The 18,209-nt window shown below is 35.5% G+C and overlaps 1 protein-coding gene across 3 annotated transcripts in view; it reads left to right on the top strand.

The window, feature by feature from the left end:
• Nucleotides 1-10,080, top strand: part of TBC1D15 (TBC1 domain family member 15) — a 71,425-nt gene extending 61,345 nt beyond the window's left edge. For 2 of the 3 annotated variants that reach the window (XM_036455708.2, XM_036455709.2), the window contains 5 exons: nt 3,396-3,495; nt 4,137-4,234; nt 5,947-6,063; nt 6,535-6,621; nt 8,301-10,080. In XM_036455708.2, the coding sequence (XP_036311601.1) occupies nt 3,396-3,495; nt 4,137-4,234; nt 5,947-6,063; nt 6,535-6,621; nt 8,301-8,522 (624 nt within the window). In that variant the 3' untranslated portion in view covers nt 8,523-10,080. The remainder of the gene's footprint in view (nt 1-3,395; nt 3,496-4,136; nt 4,235-5,946; nt 6,064-6,534; nt 6,622-8,300) is intronic. The other variant, XM_036455710.2, reaches the window with a different exon arrangement.
• Nucleotides 10,081-18,209: the final 8,129 nt, after the last annotated feature.

Here is an 18,209-nt window from a genome sequence, read left to right on the forward strand (position 1 = left end):
ACCAATTCTTTCCCCTGCAATTTTTCTCACTTTCGTCTATTTACTCAAGTCTCATCATGGATCCAACTCATCCTCACTTCTCCTGCTCCTATTTCACATACATAATGAAATTTGATGATTTTAAAATATCTTCTGCTATTAAATTGATAAATATACAAATTATGTAGGTTTTTTTTTGTTTGTTTGTTTGTTTTTACTATACACTAATGTTTTTGAATTATTTGAAAAGATTATTAATTGCAGTAATGTAGTAATATCATAGGTTGTCTTCCTTACCTTTTTGATTTATTGATTTTATCTACCTTCTTAGTTCCAATCACTCCTAAGTGCTCTAGAAACCTGAGGCATTTGTTACAAAGGTCTGTACTGATACTAATTGTATAAAAACTCTTGTCTGCCTTTCCTGTGTTTCTGTTGTTTATCCTCTTTTCACTAGAGACATAGTTTGTTCCTTGATAAAAGGGTCCATGTCTTTGCTTAACTAGTTTAGTTCTCTGGTATGCTTCCAGAATTTTCTCAATGCCTGATATGAGATTGTTGTTCAACAGATTTTTGTAGAATAAACACATGAATATTTCCCCAGTGCTTAGTTTAGACCTCAACTTATACAGTAGTGGGTACTCCAAGAGTTAACATGAGCATACAGCATTTAGTTTATTATTATTACAGTTTTCATAAAACCGAGGAAATATTGGCATGTTCCAGTATAATGGCTTATGATACCAAGTGCACTCGTGTATGTGCTGCACGTAGTTAGTTCTCAAATGTAAAGATTACTTTCTGACCACCTCTAATATACACTTATAATCTATTATTTTTTGTATATGAAGGTTCAAGTTCTGTCTTTTCACAGTAAATGTTCTCTGTGTTTTCTTTTTTCATTGAGGATAGTCTGGGACTTTTCTAGTCTTTATTCTAAAAAGATCTCTTAATATATTGTCTACTAACATCCCCCCCCAATATTTGAATGAAAGGGCAATATGTTGCAATTTCAAAAATCTACACAATTATTTTTTACTGTATTGCTATTGTTTTGGTGCCCTTAAATCAGTGCTGCAGTTGTTAGATTTCATTTTGTGTTATGGCTTTATTTCATATAACATGTTATTTCTTATGTAATGGCTGGCTTAATATCTATAGATCTACTTTTGTTATTTACTCTCATCTAATGTAGGTGTAGGCACAGACCTTATCGGTTATGGAAATATTATGGAAACACTTGGAAAATGATCTAATGGACTTACTTATACCCACCATTCATTTTGCCATAAAGTTTAGTCCCTCCTTTCTCCTCACCTCCCATTCCCATAGAATGTATATACATGTATACATTATATGTAATATGCATATATGTAATGTATGTATGCATATGTGTGCACACATTTATTTATAGATACAGTTGAAGCCCTTTGTATATTCATATAGATCTTATTTCTTCTCCAGGAATAGCTTCTTTTTCAAAGTTGGCTTCTGCCATTTTGGGAGTGCTTCTTTTTATAGCTGAGTGGGTAGCAGTGGGGAAGCCATGTTGGTACTCCCAAACTGTCTGTCATAACAAAAATAATGCGGTTAATCAGAGAGTTAATTCTGCCTTTCCCATATAAGTCCAGGCGGTAAATATGAAGAAACTATATATATATAAATAAATAATATCTCTTTATTGGTTTCAGAGAGGAAGGGAGAAGGGCGAGAGTGATAGAAATATCAGTGATGAGAAAGAATCACTGATAGACTGCCTCTTGCACACTCCCTACTGGGGATTGAACCCACAACCCAGGCATGTGCTCTTGACTGGAACTGAACCCGGGACCCTGCAGACCAACACTATCCACTGAGCCAAACCAGTTAGGGTGAAACTATATATTTAAAAAGAAAAAGAAAAAATATATATATATATATATATATATATATATATATATATATATATATATATATATATATATATATATATTAGAGAGAAAAGGAGATAAAAACTATGAGAATCATATCTTAAACCTTTATGTTTGTCTGTTAAACTGTTCTTTAATTCATTAAAGTTTATTGAGAATCAGTAGCCTTTCATTTTTTTTTTTTTTCTACCAAGAATGGGTGATTTCTAATCTGATACATACTTCTGATACAGCATCACTATTGTCTCTAAAACTACAATAAAAAAGTATGAGGGAGGGAATGTTCTTAGGCTTTTCACAAGGGGTAGGGTAGTAGGTCACCAAAGAGTGGTTGGTGCACATTTTAAAGGGATAAGACTAATCTAAGAAGCCTTTTATTTATTTTGGTTCCCATTCTCCTTTGATGTGTTGGTGGGGAATTTACTCAACTTTGAAGATTTTTGTAAACCATAGCAGTTCTCAAACTTTGTGATCTTAGGACCCCTTCACATTCTTAAATCTTATTGAGTACCCCAAAAGCATTTGTTTATGTGGGTTATATCTATTGATGTTTATTGAATGAGAGCTAGTACTGAGAAATTTATACTTACTCATTTTAAAGTAACAGTAAACATACTACACCTTAACATGTATAACATTTTAAAATGGAAAGTTTTTCAAAACAAAAACAGATTTACTGAGAAGAGCAATTGTTGTACATTTCCATTTTTTTTGATCCAATCATCTAGTTGTTGTACATTTCCATTTTTTTTAATGTCTAGTTTAGTCCTACCTGCTTCTGGATTGAGTCTTTTGTGTTAACACACATTATATAACCTTTATACTTTGGTACATTTTAAGAAAATTGTTGACATTATTACAGATGTCTCCTATCTTGTGAGAGATTTAAAGTGCAAGATGCATATAATCTTCTAGTGTTGCCATGAAGATGGTTTTGATATTGCAGATTTCCCTAATGTCGTCAAATCTATGAAATATTTAATTCTTTAAAATGAGACACATGTTAAAGCTAAAATAGATTTTTCATATGATAATTTGAAGAAATATTTTAAAATGGAAGTGATTTGATGAAAGTTTATTTTCCAAATGTGTTTCCTCTCATCAAATCTCTTATTCGATGTCAGAAATTAGTATGTCATTCAGTCTATAGTTAATTGTTTCCATATTCTTTTTTATCTAAATCAAAGGGGAAAATAACCTGAAATTAGATGGGAAAATAATCCGAAAATAGAGGGAAAATAATCCAAAGTTTGAGACTTAGGATTCTCTTTCCCTCTTTTTTAATGTTGCTCTAGCTTTTTAAAAAATTTTTCTTTATTGATTAAGGTATTACATATGTGTTCTTATTGCTCTAGCTTTTTAATTTGTTGTGATTTAAAAAAAATGTCAGTATGTATGAGTTCAATATTTGTTTTTAGACTTATGGTTTAATTATTAGTTAATTATGTACTATAAAATATTTACTAAATACTACTTATATGGTAACATGTATTTCCTTCTATAAAGCACCAGAATTTTGAGGAACAAATGCAAGGCATGAAGACCCAGCTAATTCAACTAAGTACCTTACTTCGATTGTTGGACAGTGGATTTTGCAGTTACTTAGGTAAGGCAGTGAATCAGAACTATACCCAGCAAATTGTAGGGTAATTCATAGGGGGAAAAAATGTAAATGACTCTTTTAAAGACATATATGCTCTATTGCTGTTGTCAGGGTTCCTCTGAGGAATAAAAGTGTGGGACCACACTTTGTGTGCTTATGTCTTAAATTTTTTTTTTTTAAAGTAGTTGTGTTCTTTTAAATATATATATTTTAATATGCTTTTATTGTTTTCAGAGAGAGGAAAAGAGAGGGAGAGAGATAGAAACATTGATCGGCTGTCTCCTGCACGCCCCTTATGGGGATCAAACCCACAACCCAGGCCATGTGCCCTAACCAGGAATTCAACTGACAACTTTTGGCTCATGAAACAGTACTCAACCAACTGAGCCACGCTGGCTGGTCTGTGTACTTATGTCTTAAAACAGTTTATTTTAAAATGAATGATTGGTTGTTATTGGTTGTTTTCTTTTAAATAAGTTAGCCTGCAAGCTTTGAATTGTTTTCTTTAATTAGTAGAAGACAAATTTATAGAACTTTCAATAGCTTAAAATGCATAGAGAAATTTGAGTTTGAAATAGGTCATTCTATTCTGAGTTAATTAGCATGAGAGTAAGCCATATATATATTTTTCCCCCTTTGTATAGAATCTCAGGACTCTGGATACCTGTATTTTTGCTTCAGATGGCTTTTAATCAGATTTAAAAGGGAATTTAGTTTTCCAGATATTCTTCGATTATGGGAGGTAAGTTCTTAAATTATACAGATATTTATTATGGAAAACAACAATTTATTCTATAGAATATAAATTGATTATACCAGTCTAACTGAAATTTCTAAAGCAAGTATGTTTCAAAATTATGATAGTTTGTTCTCCTCTTAAAATGAATGATCTTGAGCTGAATACCTGGTCTTTGGAGTCTTTTTCTGTAAATTATAATCCTTATGAGATTTGGGGCTAGTTGGTCCCCCAAATCCAGTTCTCTAGACTATATGTGTCTGTGTTCTCTGCTGGGGAGACTTGACTGTGTGAGGCTCTGTCATATTCTGGTATAGGTTGTAGAGTTCAAGGACGTTTTAGCAGGTGAATCAGTTGAGATGGTACTGTATAGTTTGAGATATTTCGAGGGAGCAGACTTGTATTTTGCTTTGTAAAAGAAACTTAAGTTAGAGCAAAATATGAATAATAATGTAACATCCTACTATCTGTAGTTGACAGATGAGGAAACCAGTTTCAAGAAAAACTCACATTCTTTTTAAAAAGTATCTTTTCACTGAATTTTTAGAGAGGAAAGGAGAGGGATAGAGAGATGGAAACATCCATGAGAGAGAAACATTGATCAGCTGTTTCCTGCATACCCCATACTGGGGACTGAGTCCGAAACCTGGGCACGTGTCCTGACTGGGAAACAAACTGGTGACCTCTTGGTTCATAGGCTGATGCCCAACCACTCGCTGGGTTACACCAGCCAGGCAAAACTAGCGTGTTCTTGACCTGAAATCGTATTTTTAAAGTCTGTCAATTTTGTTAAATTAGTATCTTAACTTTTTTTAAAGGATGAATTGAGAATATTATTATCACATAGCTAGAGTAACTTCCTAATCTGTGTTTACCAAATATGTTGGGATGTTAAGTGAAAACCCTTGGAGGTTAATTGAATTTCATTTAAACTTTAAAAAATTGGATTAGTCTGAAAATTATTCAACTTGATTTACTCCTGGTAAAAGAAAGGAAAACATGTTAAGTATGCTTTAATAGTATGGTTATATGGGTCTTTTTATGTTTCCAGATAAGATATTACGGTATTAGGTACATTAACCAGGGGGAAATTAAGGCCTTAAATTTGAGGGCATTACTTATATTTAGGAAGAAGTGTAGCTATTGATTAAACATTTATGCATGTGGGTATAAATTTGGGGTAGTTGATTCAGTTTTTGTCACAATATATGACATATAATATGATGTTTAAAACGTAGAGTTGTCTGTGGGTGTTTTTAATTCCATGCATTGTGTAACTGAATCTTTCTTATAGGATTTAGTTTTCTAGAGACAGAAGGTGATTTAAAAGTGAGAAACAGCATGTAATTGAAAGTTCAGGACATTATTGAAAATGCCTCTAACCCTTACACCTTAAACTTAACCTCATAGCTATGGCTCCTTAATTAATACCATTCATCATATTGGTTAGACTTGATGATTTGCTTATTGTAGTTACTTAAAGAGCCACATTTGGAATTCATTGTGTTCACAAAATGTTAAGTTTGATGTTAATTACTTTGTAGATAAAGATAAGACTTTTCTTCTCTTCCCCTCATTTCCTAACTAGAAAACTGGTGGACTACCTCATCTAGGCAACTTCTGCTTTGCATAGAAGGCATTTAGAGTTTAACATTGTATATATGAGGAAAATGTTTTAGAATTATTATAGTTTACTAAATAGTTGTTTTGTTTTATAGGTAATGTGGACTGAGCTACCATGTAAAAATTTCCATCTTCTTATCTGTTGTGCTATTCTGGAATCAGAAAAGCAGCAAATAATGGAAAAGCATTATGGTTTTAATGAAATACTTAAGGTAGTTATTTAATTTTGTTTTTTTCCTCTGTGTGTGATACACAAAACATTTTCTTGGAGATTTATTGAATCCCTCGAGTAATTTAAACTCTGTCAGTGACTTTGGGACTGACAGTTTACCAATTATATATTGGCCAGTTATTTTTATCTGAGTAATTAGGAGAGAAAAAAATTCAACATACACTTTTTTTGTGGTTTTGTTTTCTAGAAGAATATTGTTATTTTGCTTATAACTAAGATAGCAGACTTTAGACAGCTGTTAGATTTAATGTTCCATAAGCTTAGTTATTTTTTTAGCTTTAAAAGGGGAAATAATCTAAGAGAAGATGTATTAAATGTTCTGGTTGTTTGTAGTGTGTGAATATTTTTATTTTAAGGGTTTTATCTGTAGTAAAATATAAGTGGTAATTATTTATATAGTAGAACATACAGTGCTTCTAATTTTTATTGTTATTTTATTGATTCATTTTAGCATATTAATGAATTGTCCATGAAAATTGATGTAGAAGATGTACTGTGCAAGGCAGAAGCAATTTCTCTACAGATGGTAAAATGCAAGGTATACAGTGTGTGTGTGTGTTTAATCTTCACCCAAGAATATGTTTAGTGAGAGGGAAGGTGAGAGAGAAAGGGAGAGTGTGAAGGAGGGAGAGGGAGAGAGACAAACATTGATGTGAGAGAGAAACATTGATTTGTTTCCTCCAGTGCACACACCAACCAGGTATTGAACTCACAACCTTTGGTGTATGGGATGATGCTCCAATCATTTAAGCCATCCGGCCAGGGCTCACAGTATACAGAATTTTAAATAATTATAAGAATTTTTGTTTTTGTTTTTGGTGGGTTGAGTTCAAGAATAAATTTTTCTTCTTAGAAATAATATAAATAAATGGCATTTTTAGCAAGTTGAAGGCAGACTCAAAGCATTGGCTAGCATTTTGTTTACCATTATAGATTTACAACGTGTAATTGAAGAGAGCTGGTTAACCATGCTGGATGAAATTATATAGTAAGGCAAAAATGGGAAAAGTAATAAAAACATTTCTGTGACAACCATCAAGGCTGTAGAATTAAAAAAAAACAACATTTCTTATTGATTTTTTACAGAGAGGAAGAGAGAGGAATAGATAACTAGAAACATAGATGAGAGAGAATCATCAATCAGCTACTTCCTGCACACCCCCTACTGGGGATGTGCCCCCAACCAAGGTACATGCCCTTGACCGGAATTGAACCTGGGACCTTTCAGTTCTCCAGCCGCCGCTCTATCCACTCAGCCAAACCGGTTTCGGCAAGGCTGTAGAATTTTTTTTTTAAATGTATTTTTTTTTTTTTTTTTCAAAGAGGAAGGGAGAGGGAGAGAGAGATGGAAACATCAATAATGAAAGAGAATCATTGGCTGCCTCCTGCATGCCCCCTCATGGGGACTGAGCCAGCAAACCAGACATGTGCCTTGACTGGGAATCAAACCATGACCTCCTGGTTCATAGGTTGATGCTCCACCACTGAGCCACACTGGCTAGGTGAGGCTGTAGAATTTAAGCATTGGTATGTATTCCCTAGTTGATTTAGTGAATACAGAATAGGACCTCATATTAAATATGTAGTGTCTCTAAATAAAAGACAGATGCTAATCAGAAATGATTAGTCCATGCCATTATATTTATATATCATGCTCTTGATTTGTTTGAAAACAAGGCTAATTTGATTATCTGAATTTCAAATCATTAATGTATTTTGCCTTTTGCATTTTTATGAGAATTCTTATTTGATCATGTCATTTGTTCATGGTTCCGAATGCTTATTTTGGTTCAGTTTAAACACTTATTTGGTAACTATTCTGTTCAAAACATATCAGTGGTACCTTCTTACCTTTAAAGGAACTTTTGTATATTGAGGGAAAAAGTATGAATAAGATAGTAGAAAAATAAGGAGAATGAAACAAATGCTAAATATTAGTAACTTTTAATAATAAAGATAAAATATTAGTAACTATGTTTGTGGTGTGATAGGGTGGGGTGAAGAGCAATTAATTCAGAATAGATCAGGAAACCACTTAATTAAAAAAGTGGTTAGGATTTCATTTTGGAGTGAAGAGGAAGGTTTGTGAGTGGACATAACAATTATACTCTTAGAACAAATATTCAGATTCTGGAATCAGTGTAGTCTTAATTAGAAGTGTTGCTTTGTGGTTAATTTTCCTCTATGGTGAATGATGGTTTTGTTTTTCATATTCAGGAATTGCCACAAGCAGTCTGTGAGATTCTGGGGCTTCAGGACAGCGAAGTCACAACACCAGATTCAGACACTGGTGAAGATGAACATGTTGACTTGACTGCTTGTTCTACACCTGCGTTTCAGAGTAACTCCTTGCCTGTAATTGCTGCTAGTGGAACCAGCGATGACAGCTCAACACAGATATCAGTGTCCCCAAATGTTAGCAGATTAACACCTGCATGATCCTTCTTGTTGCTTACTTTTTGAAGAGACACTTAGTTGCAACTTCTTTTCAAGTTTTTGAAAGGTGGAAATTTTAAATCTTGGTAATGATCATGCTTTAAGATTAATGGAAAGAAAGTGTACTGATGTTCTTGCATTAAAGCTTTACAAAGATTTACACTAATTATTTTTGTAGTTACTTCTACCAAATAGCCTTTCTTTTTCAATAACATTCCTTAGTATTTTTATAGCTAAGTACATTTTATCTTCTTGTGGATGAACTGGAATCGAATAAATACTACAGTGGATGAATTGGAAATTATGCACTTTGAAACCATTCACTTTGTTTACTCTAAATTTAATGGCTTTGGATTTTATGAAATTAAATGTTGAGCCTTTCTATAGCATTCTAAGCTGAGAAGTAGATTGCTGTCCAGTGACAAAATAAAAGAATTTGTTTTCCTCTGTTGTTTATAATAATATTCAGCTTAAATATTTATGCTGGTCGAATATGTTTTAAATTGGACATTTTCATCAATGCAATTTAATGTGTAGATAAAGAGCTACTTCAACCATAAGAGGATTGGCAGTATATTTTTTACAATGGACTTTTAGTTCACTTGTATATAAAGACTGTATAAGTACTTATTTATGAGTATAAGAAAGGAATAGCATATTTTCTTTAACTGAATAAACTTGACTTGATTTATATAATCTGATTTGACAAAATTAATACATAGCATCAATATGAGATCTTTTTCAAAACTATTTTCTTAACTAAGCATTTATTTCTTGAGGCTATATTCAATCCTATACTTGGTATAATTTTGAAATTAATTGCTTGTAATCTCACTTTCCTAATGTTTTATTATCTTTCCTAATAATGTATTAACTACTAATTAATCTGGTCTTTAAATTTTTATAAAATACTCTTTGCAAAAAGCTTATGTAAAAAATTTCAGTATACTATCACAAGTCTCAAAATAGTACTCTTTTGTATATGAACAAAGCTGTTGTTTTTACCATGCAGTGTTGCATGATTTTAAGTTATGTGGAATTAACATAACTGATTCCGTTTTAATTGTAATTTGTTAACACCTGTACATACCATTAAAATACATTTAAAGTTGAAGTAGTGTTTTCATTTAAATCACACCTAGGAAAAAGGTGCTGGTTCTTCATTAGGAGAAAAAAAATCCAAGAGGGATGCAGTAAATTTATATTTTTATGTGATTGAAATAGTCAGTTGAATGAGTTGTGGAAATGAGAAAGAAATAAGACTCCTTTCATAACAAAAAAGTTTTTGCCAGGATGAAATTGAGCCTAGTGTTGCCATGGAGGATATAATTATGTGACACAGTAAAGCAGCTCTCTGCAATTAATGCTAATAATGTAAAATGTGATGCAGTTCTAAAATAATCCGATGGATAGGTTCCCGTCCTCCCATAAAACTAGGGACCAAATGAAATTTTTTCCTACTTGAGCATTAACTGACAATCATGACAGAACCATTAGATGTTAGTTTTTAATATCATATGTGTTATCTTTCATCAGTTAATAATGAGTAAGCCTATTCAGGGGGGAAAAAAAAGTAAACTGATCAAAACCCCAGCATCTCCAGCCTTTCATTTCCTGCTGTTCAGGAAATTGCTTAGAACATCTTGATGTCCTTCTTGTTCTTCCTGGACAGGGGCCTCGGGGAAGTGTGTTCCCACTACGTAATGCCATATCTACTTCAGAGTTTTTAAAAATCTTAACACAGTAAGTTGAACTTTTGTCAAGTTTTTTTTTTTTAATAAAACTACTTGCTAAATCACTTGATTAAATAGTCTAGCATATTTTTATTTGGAAGAGTAATGTAACATAGTGCTAGATAAAGTTTTTATTGAAGTAGAGTTGACATATACAGTATTGTATTAGATTCAGGAGTACAAAGTGATTCAACATTTATATACCTTACAGAGTGATCTCAGTAAGTCTAGTAATTATGTCACTGTACAAAGTTATGATTTTATAGGTTGTATTTTTCCATGCTATACACTACATCCCTGTGACTTATAACAGGAAGCTTGTGCCTCTTATTCCCTTTCACCCTTTTGGCCTTTCCTCCTACCTTCTGGCAACATAAGTTTGTCTTGACATTTTAGCATAATACCCTCTTGGTTCATCCATGCTGTCACAGTGGCAAGATTTCATTTTTTTTTTATGGCTGATATTCCATTGTGTATGTATATATGTATGCTAGAGAGTGTGTGTGTGTGTATCCTATCTAATAAAAGAATAACATGCAAATTGACTATCTCTGCTACACCCACAAGCCATGCCCACCAGCCAATCAGGAGTGAGTATGCAAATTAAATCAAGATGGCTGCAGCCACAGAAAAAGCAGGAGGCTTGGGTTTCTCTAGCAGTGGAGGATGCCAAGGTTTCCGCTCGCCCTAGCCTGCGTTGGCTTCCACTTAAGGCTACAAAGTTTCAATTATATAAGATAAATCCCAACAAAAATGGCAGCCACAGAGCTGGAGAGAGCAGGAGGCTTGAGTTTCCCCTGGGGATGGAGGAAGCCAAGTTTTTGCAGCCCTGGCCTGCCTTGGGCTCTGCTTAAGGCTACAAAGTTTCAATTATAGAAGATAGATAAATCCCAGATCCCATGGCCTCCACTTGGGTTGCTGGGAGGCATGGCCGGCCTGCAAACCACCACAGGCCCCTTGCCCAGGCTGCCCAACGCCCCAAGGAAACCCCCACCCTAATCCGGGAGACTCTTCAGGACAAACCAGCTGGCTCCCACCTGTGCACCAGGCCTTTATCCTATCTAATTCTCCTAATACAATAATATGCAAATTGACCGTCATTCCAACACAAGATGGCTGCCCCATGTGGTCAAAGATGACTGACCCCATGTGGACACAATATGGCCACCACAAGATTGCCAACACGGGAGGGCAGTTGGGAGGAGCCAGGTCTGCAAGAGAGAGCAGTTATGGGTGACCAGGCGGCAGAGGAGGGAAGTTGGGGGCAACTGGACCTGTAAAGAAGGGCAGGGTGTTGGGGAACCCAGGCCTGAAGGGGGAGAGCAGTTGGGGGGGACCAGGCCTGCAGGGGAGGGCAGTTAGGGGTGACCAGGCCTGCAGGGGAGCAGTTAGGCATCAATCAGGCTGGCAGAGCAGTGGTTAAGGAGTGATCAGACTGGCAGGCAGAAGCGGTTAGGGGCAACCAGGAAGGCAGGCAGGCAAGCATTTGGGAGCCAGCAGTCCTGGATTGTGAGAGGGATGTCTGACTGCCTGTTTAGGCCCGATCCTACCGGCAGTTGGACATCCCTCAAGGGGTCCCATATTGGAGAGGGTGCAGGCTGGGCTGAGGGACACCCACCCTTCTGTACACAAATTTCGTTCACTGACACACATACACACATTTATTCGTTTGTGATTATTTGTTTCCATATTGTATTGATAGTTATTGCAAATAATGCAGCAGTGAACAGTGAACATAGGGGTGCATATATCTTCTTGAACTAGTGTTACTATTTTTAGTTAGATACCCATAAGTGGAATTGTTGAGTCATATGATAGATCTATTTTTCAGTTTTTGAGGAATCTCTATACTCTATTTCATAATGGCTGTACCAATTTGCTATCCCACCAACAGTGCATGAAGGTTCCCTTTTCTCCACATCCTTGCCATCAATTATTGTTGTATTTTAGATAATAGTGAATATGACAGGTATTAGGTGATACCTTATTTTGGTTTTGATTTGTATTTCCCTAATGATTAGTAATGTCCAGCATCTTTTTATGTGTCCATTGGCCATCTGTATGTCTTCTTTGGAAAAGTGTCTATTCACATACTCTGTCCATTTTTTAAATCCCTGTTTGTTGTATATTTTATTACTTTTTTAAATTGTCACCTGAGGATATTTTTTTGTTGATTTTTTAAAGTGGAAGAGAGGGAAAGAGAAATATTGATGTGAGAGAAACATCAATTGGTTGCCTCCTGCATGAGCCCCAACCAGGCCTAGTCCAGGGAGGAGCCTACAACTGCGGTATGTGCCCTTAACTGGAATTGAACCCAGGACCTTTTGGTCTGCAGGCCAACATTCTATCCAGTGAACCAAACTGGTTAGAGCTGTTGTATTTTTTGTTTGTTTTCTTTTGATGTTGACTAGTATGAGTTCTCTATATATAGAGTGTTCCCCCCAAAATGTATACACACTGGACAATTATTTCAGTGGGTTAAATCTGAAAAGAAATATAATGAAATTAATTATTTGAAATGTATACACATTTTTGGGGAACACCTATTTTTTGGATGTTAAGCCCTCATACGTCATTTGCAAATATTTTCTCCCATTTGGTGGGTTACCTTTCTTTTTTGTTGATGGTTTCTTTCACTGTGCAAAGCTTTTTAGTTTGTTGTAGTCCCATTTGTTTCTTTTTGCTTTTGTTGTCGCAATTGCTCGATAAAATCTTAATTAGGGTTCACAAAATCCAGTTAGCAAATATTTTGTAAACTTCAACTACAGTATTGAGATTGCTGAAAAAGTTCAGATATATTTTTAGTCTCACTTTTTAAAGATTTGTTTTTTACTTTTAACAAGATGCTCTGTTCATACCTTGACAACATGTAAAATATATGCTGTATTATGTAATTAAAGTTGTTAAAATTCAGGTAATGTCTAATTTTAAAAAGTCTCTTTACTTCTGATATGTCTATGGGAAACCTTTTTGCATTTAAGAACACCTCTAATTTGATTGATTTATGTGTCTAGGATTCTTTATCTCTGTACATTAGAAACTTCAGCCTTGGTGATGACTGAAGTTTTTTTGAGTAAGGAAAATATTCTTTTGGGATAGATACCGTATTTTTCGGACCATAAGACGCACCGGACCATAAGACGCACCAGTTTTTAGAGAAGGGAAATGAAGAAAAAAAGATTCTGAAACAAATAGTGTCCTAAAATATTTTATGTGCATTAAAACCCAACATCACAATCATACACACATGTAATCAACCCTGTAAAGTAAACAGCAGCATTTAGAACCATTTTAGAGCCGGGCAAGCACACAGAGACCACACAGAGCCGGGCAAGTAAAAAAACTTTTTTTTAAAGTATATGTGTAGGCTATATTTGGACCACAAGACACAGGGACTTTTTCCCCCCACTTCTGGGGGAAAAAAGTGCGTCTTATGGTCCGAAAAATACGGTAGTCATTTTTGCTGAACCTGACTTTTCCAAGGGTTTTAATGGATACCAACTAACTTTTTTATGGAAAACTCATGTAATTATGACCATTATTAAAGATAGTTTATATAAAGTAACCCAAAATATTTATTGAAGAACCTAGAATTTCACCTGATCCTCTTGCAACTATGTAACAAGGTAAGGCTATTATTCTAGCTTGGATTCCTGTACTTGGGGTTTCCAGGAAATGTTATCAGATGTGAAGTCTTGTGTGTGTGCATGCATATTTTTGGGGAAAGGCCACACAATTTTTTTAAAAATATATTTTATTGAGTTTTTTACAGAGAGGAAGGAAGAGGGATAGAAAGCTAGAAACATCGATGAGAGAGAAACATCGACCAGCTGCCTCCTGCACACACCCTACCGGGGATGTGCTGGCAACCAATGTACATGCTCTTGACCGGATTCAAACCTGGGACCCTTCAGTCCACAGGCCAATGCTCTATCCACTGAGCCAAACCAGTTTCAGCCACATAATTTCTTAAAAGGTTCTATGGTTTTCCCAACAGTTGAGAACCAGTGTTATAAGTAATGTGAGAATAACATGACAGATGCTAATAATTTTATGTGCTAAACCCCCATTAATTAAAATACCTTCAGCATGTTTATTTCCAAACCCTTGTTTTGTATTATCAAAATTCATGCCCATGCTCTACTTAAGGTCAATGGAATCAGAATCTTTGGCATGTCAGGGAATCTGCATTTTAACAGGTATCTAAGTGACCCCTGAGCCCACATTATGTATTGTATTTTGTAGGTTAGTGTTTTGACTGTGGTCAGGTAGTCAAGTCCCAATGTATTTAAAAAGTAGTTCCTTGATTTTCTAAGGTGAATTTGCCCTAGTTCTGGTTTTTAGCAAAAAGTGATATTAGCCATCTTAACCTGTTGTTTTATGTAGATTTCCCCTTTTCACATTGTGAAGATGAATTTTCAAGGTCTCTTCTAAACATTAAGTGATTCTGAAAGGTTTTTGTCAGTACCTAATGTCATTACATGGTACTACATATCTGTGCTTTAAATGTGAATACACTGCTATTTGAATGATGCAGTGTATTCGGCCTGTTCTCCCGTTGGGTTCTTATAATATGGGGATTTTTAGTTGTAGTTTTTTGCAGATTGTTTTTCATGCTGTTTTGTTATTAGACTTATTTTTCAGGCTGACCATCTTGTCTTGGAGAAAAACTGTTGTGTTGCCTTTAGATGCAGAGGTAGAGTCGGGTTAGACTGGACTGACTTCTGTAACTTTTTGGCTACCCAAAGCACTCTTACAGCCCATGGAAAATTACACTGTATGAACTCACTGTAAAAAAATTATAATTAAGATCCTTTGTTAAGAACTGCCAGGAATCAGAAATACCATATTTGCATTATGTAGTTAAGTCCCTAAAGTTAGAATTAGGATGCAGTAGTTCAGCTATTACCTACACTCCTCTTCCTCAAATATCTATATAGTAGTATACTGCTCCTCACACATCTCTCTTTGTAAAAGGAGACGGAATGAAAAGACCAATTTTAATCAGCTTAGCTATGATCAATGAGAAGTCCAGATCTGGTTCAGTTTTTTTTTTTTAATTAAAAATACTTATTAACCTCAGGGATAGGCTTTTGCTGTGATACCACACTAGTCTTACTGGAGATATACGACCCAATGGGTTGTGGATTGCTATAAAAACACAAATAGGGCTGTGCTTACATTGCTTTAGAAGTCTGGCTTGGTTGTACAAGGGACTAGAATGTCTTCTGTGGTGAGTCGCAGGCTCACTTTGCAAAGCAATTTGCTCTAGAAACCACTGACGTCCTTCTGAGCGCTCAGCAGTTACACTGCAAGTGGTTGTCAGTGTTGGACATAGTGTGCAGGCTGCACCCAAAGAAAACTTGGGCCACGTGCTTTTTGTTAGCTGAATCAGGTACTAAATGTGCCAAAAGGAGTATTTGTGGGCTAGAAAGTCAGTAGTTAATAGTATGTAATCCAAAGAGAGGATATAAAGACAAACTGTTCAGTTTTCTGAGTGAAATGGTACTTTTTGTACTCAATAGAAGTAATGCTATTAAAACAGATCAATGGTCCTATAGCCTCATCACCTTTCTCCCCCCAAATGATAAAATTCAAGCTATGTTGTTCTTGTGCACATGTCAAGGTGTCAAGAAAGCAAGTTAGAAAACTTATTTTTTATTAAACTGCTCCGCTTAAATTCAATTTCTGGATAACTTTGAGGCAGATATTCTCTTTTGATTTACAGAGCTTTTAAGAATTCTGTATACAAGCTCCTGGACTTTCCGAAGGAGGAGACACCCAGCTTCTTTCACATCCTATTGGCTAATAGTGTTTTCTAAGCTGGCCTTTAACCGCTTCAGTACAGTATGAGGTGCTGAAGTTTCAATTGGTGAAATTAGGGAGGAAAAGAAACCCTCTCATTGACATCTTATACCTGAGAGGGTAACAAAAGAAACCCTAGATTCATAAACTATAATATAACTTACGGGATGGGTGGGTTAGTCCTGCTGGAGGCACATTTTAGGGAGGAAATTTAAGGAATAAGAATGCATCCACTGCCTGGCTGGCATGGCTCAGTGGTTGAGCTTTAATCTATGAAACAGGAGATCATGGTTCAATTCCTTGTCAGGGCATATGCCCGGATCTGAGATCAATAGGAAACCCCCTCTCCCCCCCAAAAAACAACAACCACTATTATATATATATTTTAAGAATGCATCAACTGAGGTCCAGAGGTTTGAATTAGATGGCAGAATCCTGGAGCCATTATTCACCTTCAGCAGAATCCTTTTTCCTAATTCATTTGTGTGATCCTAACAGGACTATAGCTGAATCATTCTAGATTTGAGAACCTACCTACCCTCTCCTTAAAAAAAAAAAAAAAAATAAAAAAAAAAAAAAAAATTCTTTACCACAGAAATTTCTTATGGTTACTCTCTAAACTTGATTTTGTAATATTTTTCACACGTCTGGATTGCTGAGTTTTTCTTATCTTCAACTCAGTAGTTTGGAAATAGAATAAAAAGGAAAATTTACAAGAATGAAAGTTTATTCTGTGAGAGGGTTCAGATAGTTGTGAGCATTTATGTCCAAGTCTAATTCTTTTGGGTTTATTTTTGTGTATTTTGTAAGATAGTGGCCCAGTTTCAATCTTTTGCATGCGGGTAATTCATTTAATAGTTCACAGTGTGGAATGAATCCATGAAAGACCATGGTCTAGGGGGATCCCTCTTAGTCTCTTTTTTAAATTTATAATAAGACTCTCACATCATCTGAGAGCATCACCATAGGTTAATTTTTTTTTTATATCCTTTGTTAAACTTTTTAAAATCTTAAAGAAGCTTTGCATACTTTTTCTCCTCATTTACCTACCATCACTGCCTCAAAGTTTCTTGGTGACAATGTAGAGCTCCATACCTATGTAAACATACATAATATGAGTTATGCTGATAGTGTAGCAGAGTGAAGTGCTTTATTCAGGCCTGCTTTGTTCCCACTGCCTTCAGGCTAATAGCTTTTGCTTTAGACCAGCTAGTCACTAGAGGAATTCTGCTTGGAGCATGAGGTTTTAAAAGACAGCTCCTCCATTTCCCCTCTGGACATGAACTTTCCTTCTCCTCCCTCCCTCCCCTCCCCAATATATCTTTAATGATTTTAGAGAGGAAAGGAGAGGGAGAGAGAGATAGAAACATTATTGATGACAGAGAAACATTGATCGGCTGCCTCCTGCACACCCCCTATTGGGGATTGAGCCCGCAACCCAGGCATGTGCCCTTGACTGGAATTGAACCCAGGACTCTTCAGTCCATAGGCAGATGCTCTATCCACTGAGCAAAACTGGCTAAGGCCCCTGTACTTTCTTAAGATGTATTTTAGGAACTACTAGGGCTCTCAGCTTCATGGTTAGTGCCTTCTTGATCAATAAGCCTTGCCTTGTTCCAAATTCTGAGGTTCCTTTGAAGCCCCAGGCACATAGACTTTGGGCTGGTAACAAAACGTGGTACTTCTGGGTAAATAAATAGTAATGGTAACTGGTAATAGTAACAGTAACCAGTAACAAGAGGTGAGATTTCTGAACTAAAAATAATTTTAAAAAATTGTTTCCTCAAGGAGTTTGAGGCGGCTAAAGGTGGAGTGTGGATGCTTGGATCACTTTATGCTTTCTGTTCTTGGCATAGAAGGAGAGTTTGTGAGTTCCAAGGGTCAGATGTCGGGGGTGGGGAGAGGGGAATTCAGTCGAATTGATGGAATTGTTCATTCCAGAAAATGTACACTGTACTTACAAAAGTGAAACAGAAGGGATAAACTGTTTGAGTAAGGACACAGGTTATGGAGTCAGCTAGTCATGGATTTGACTAAGTTGCTTCTTAGTTTTGTGATCATAACCATTCTCTGAGCCCCTGGTTTCTTATTTGTAGGTGGGAATAATACTACACTAGTTGTGAGGACTAAGTGGAGTATATATAAAATGTTT

Source organism: Pipistrellus kuhlii, unplaced genomic scaffold (genome assembly GCF_014108245.1).
Source record: "Pipistrellus kuhlii isolate mPipKuh1 unplaced genomic scaffold, mPipKuh1.p scaffold_m20_p_3, whole genome shotgun sequence".
Lineage (NCBI taxonomy): Eukaryota > Metazoa > Chordata > Mammalia > Chiroptera > Vespertilionidae > Pipistrellus > Pipistrellus kuhlii.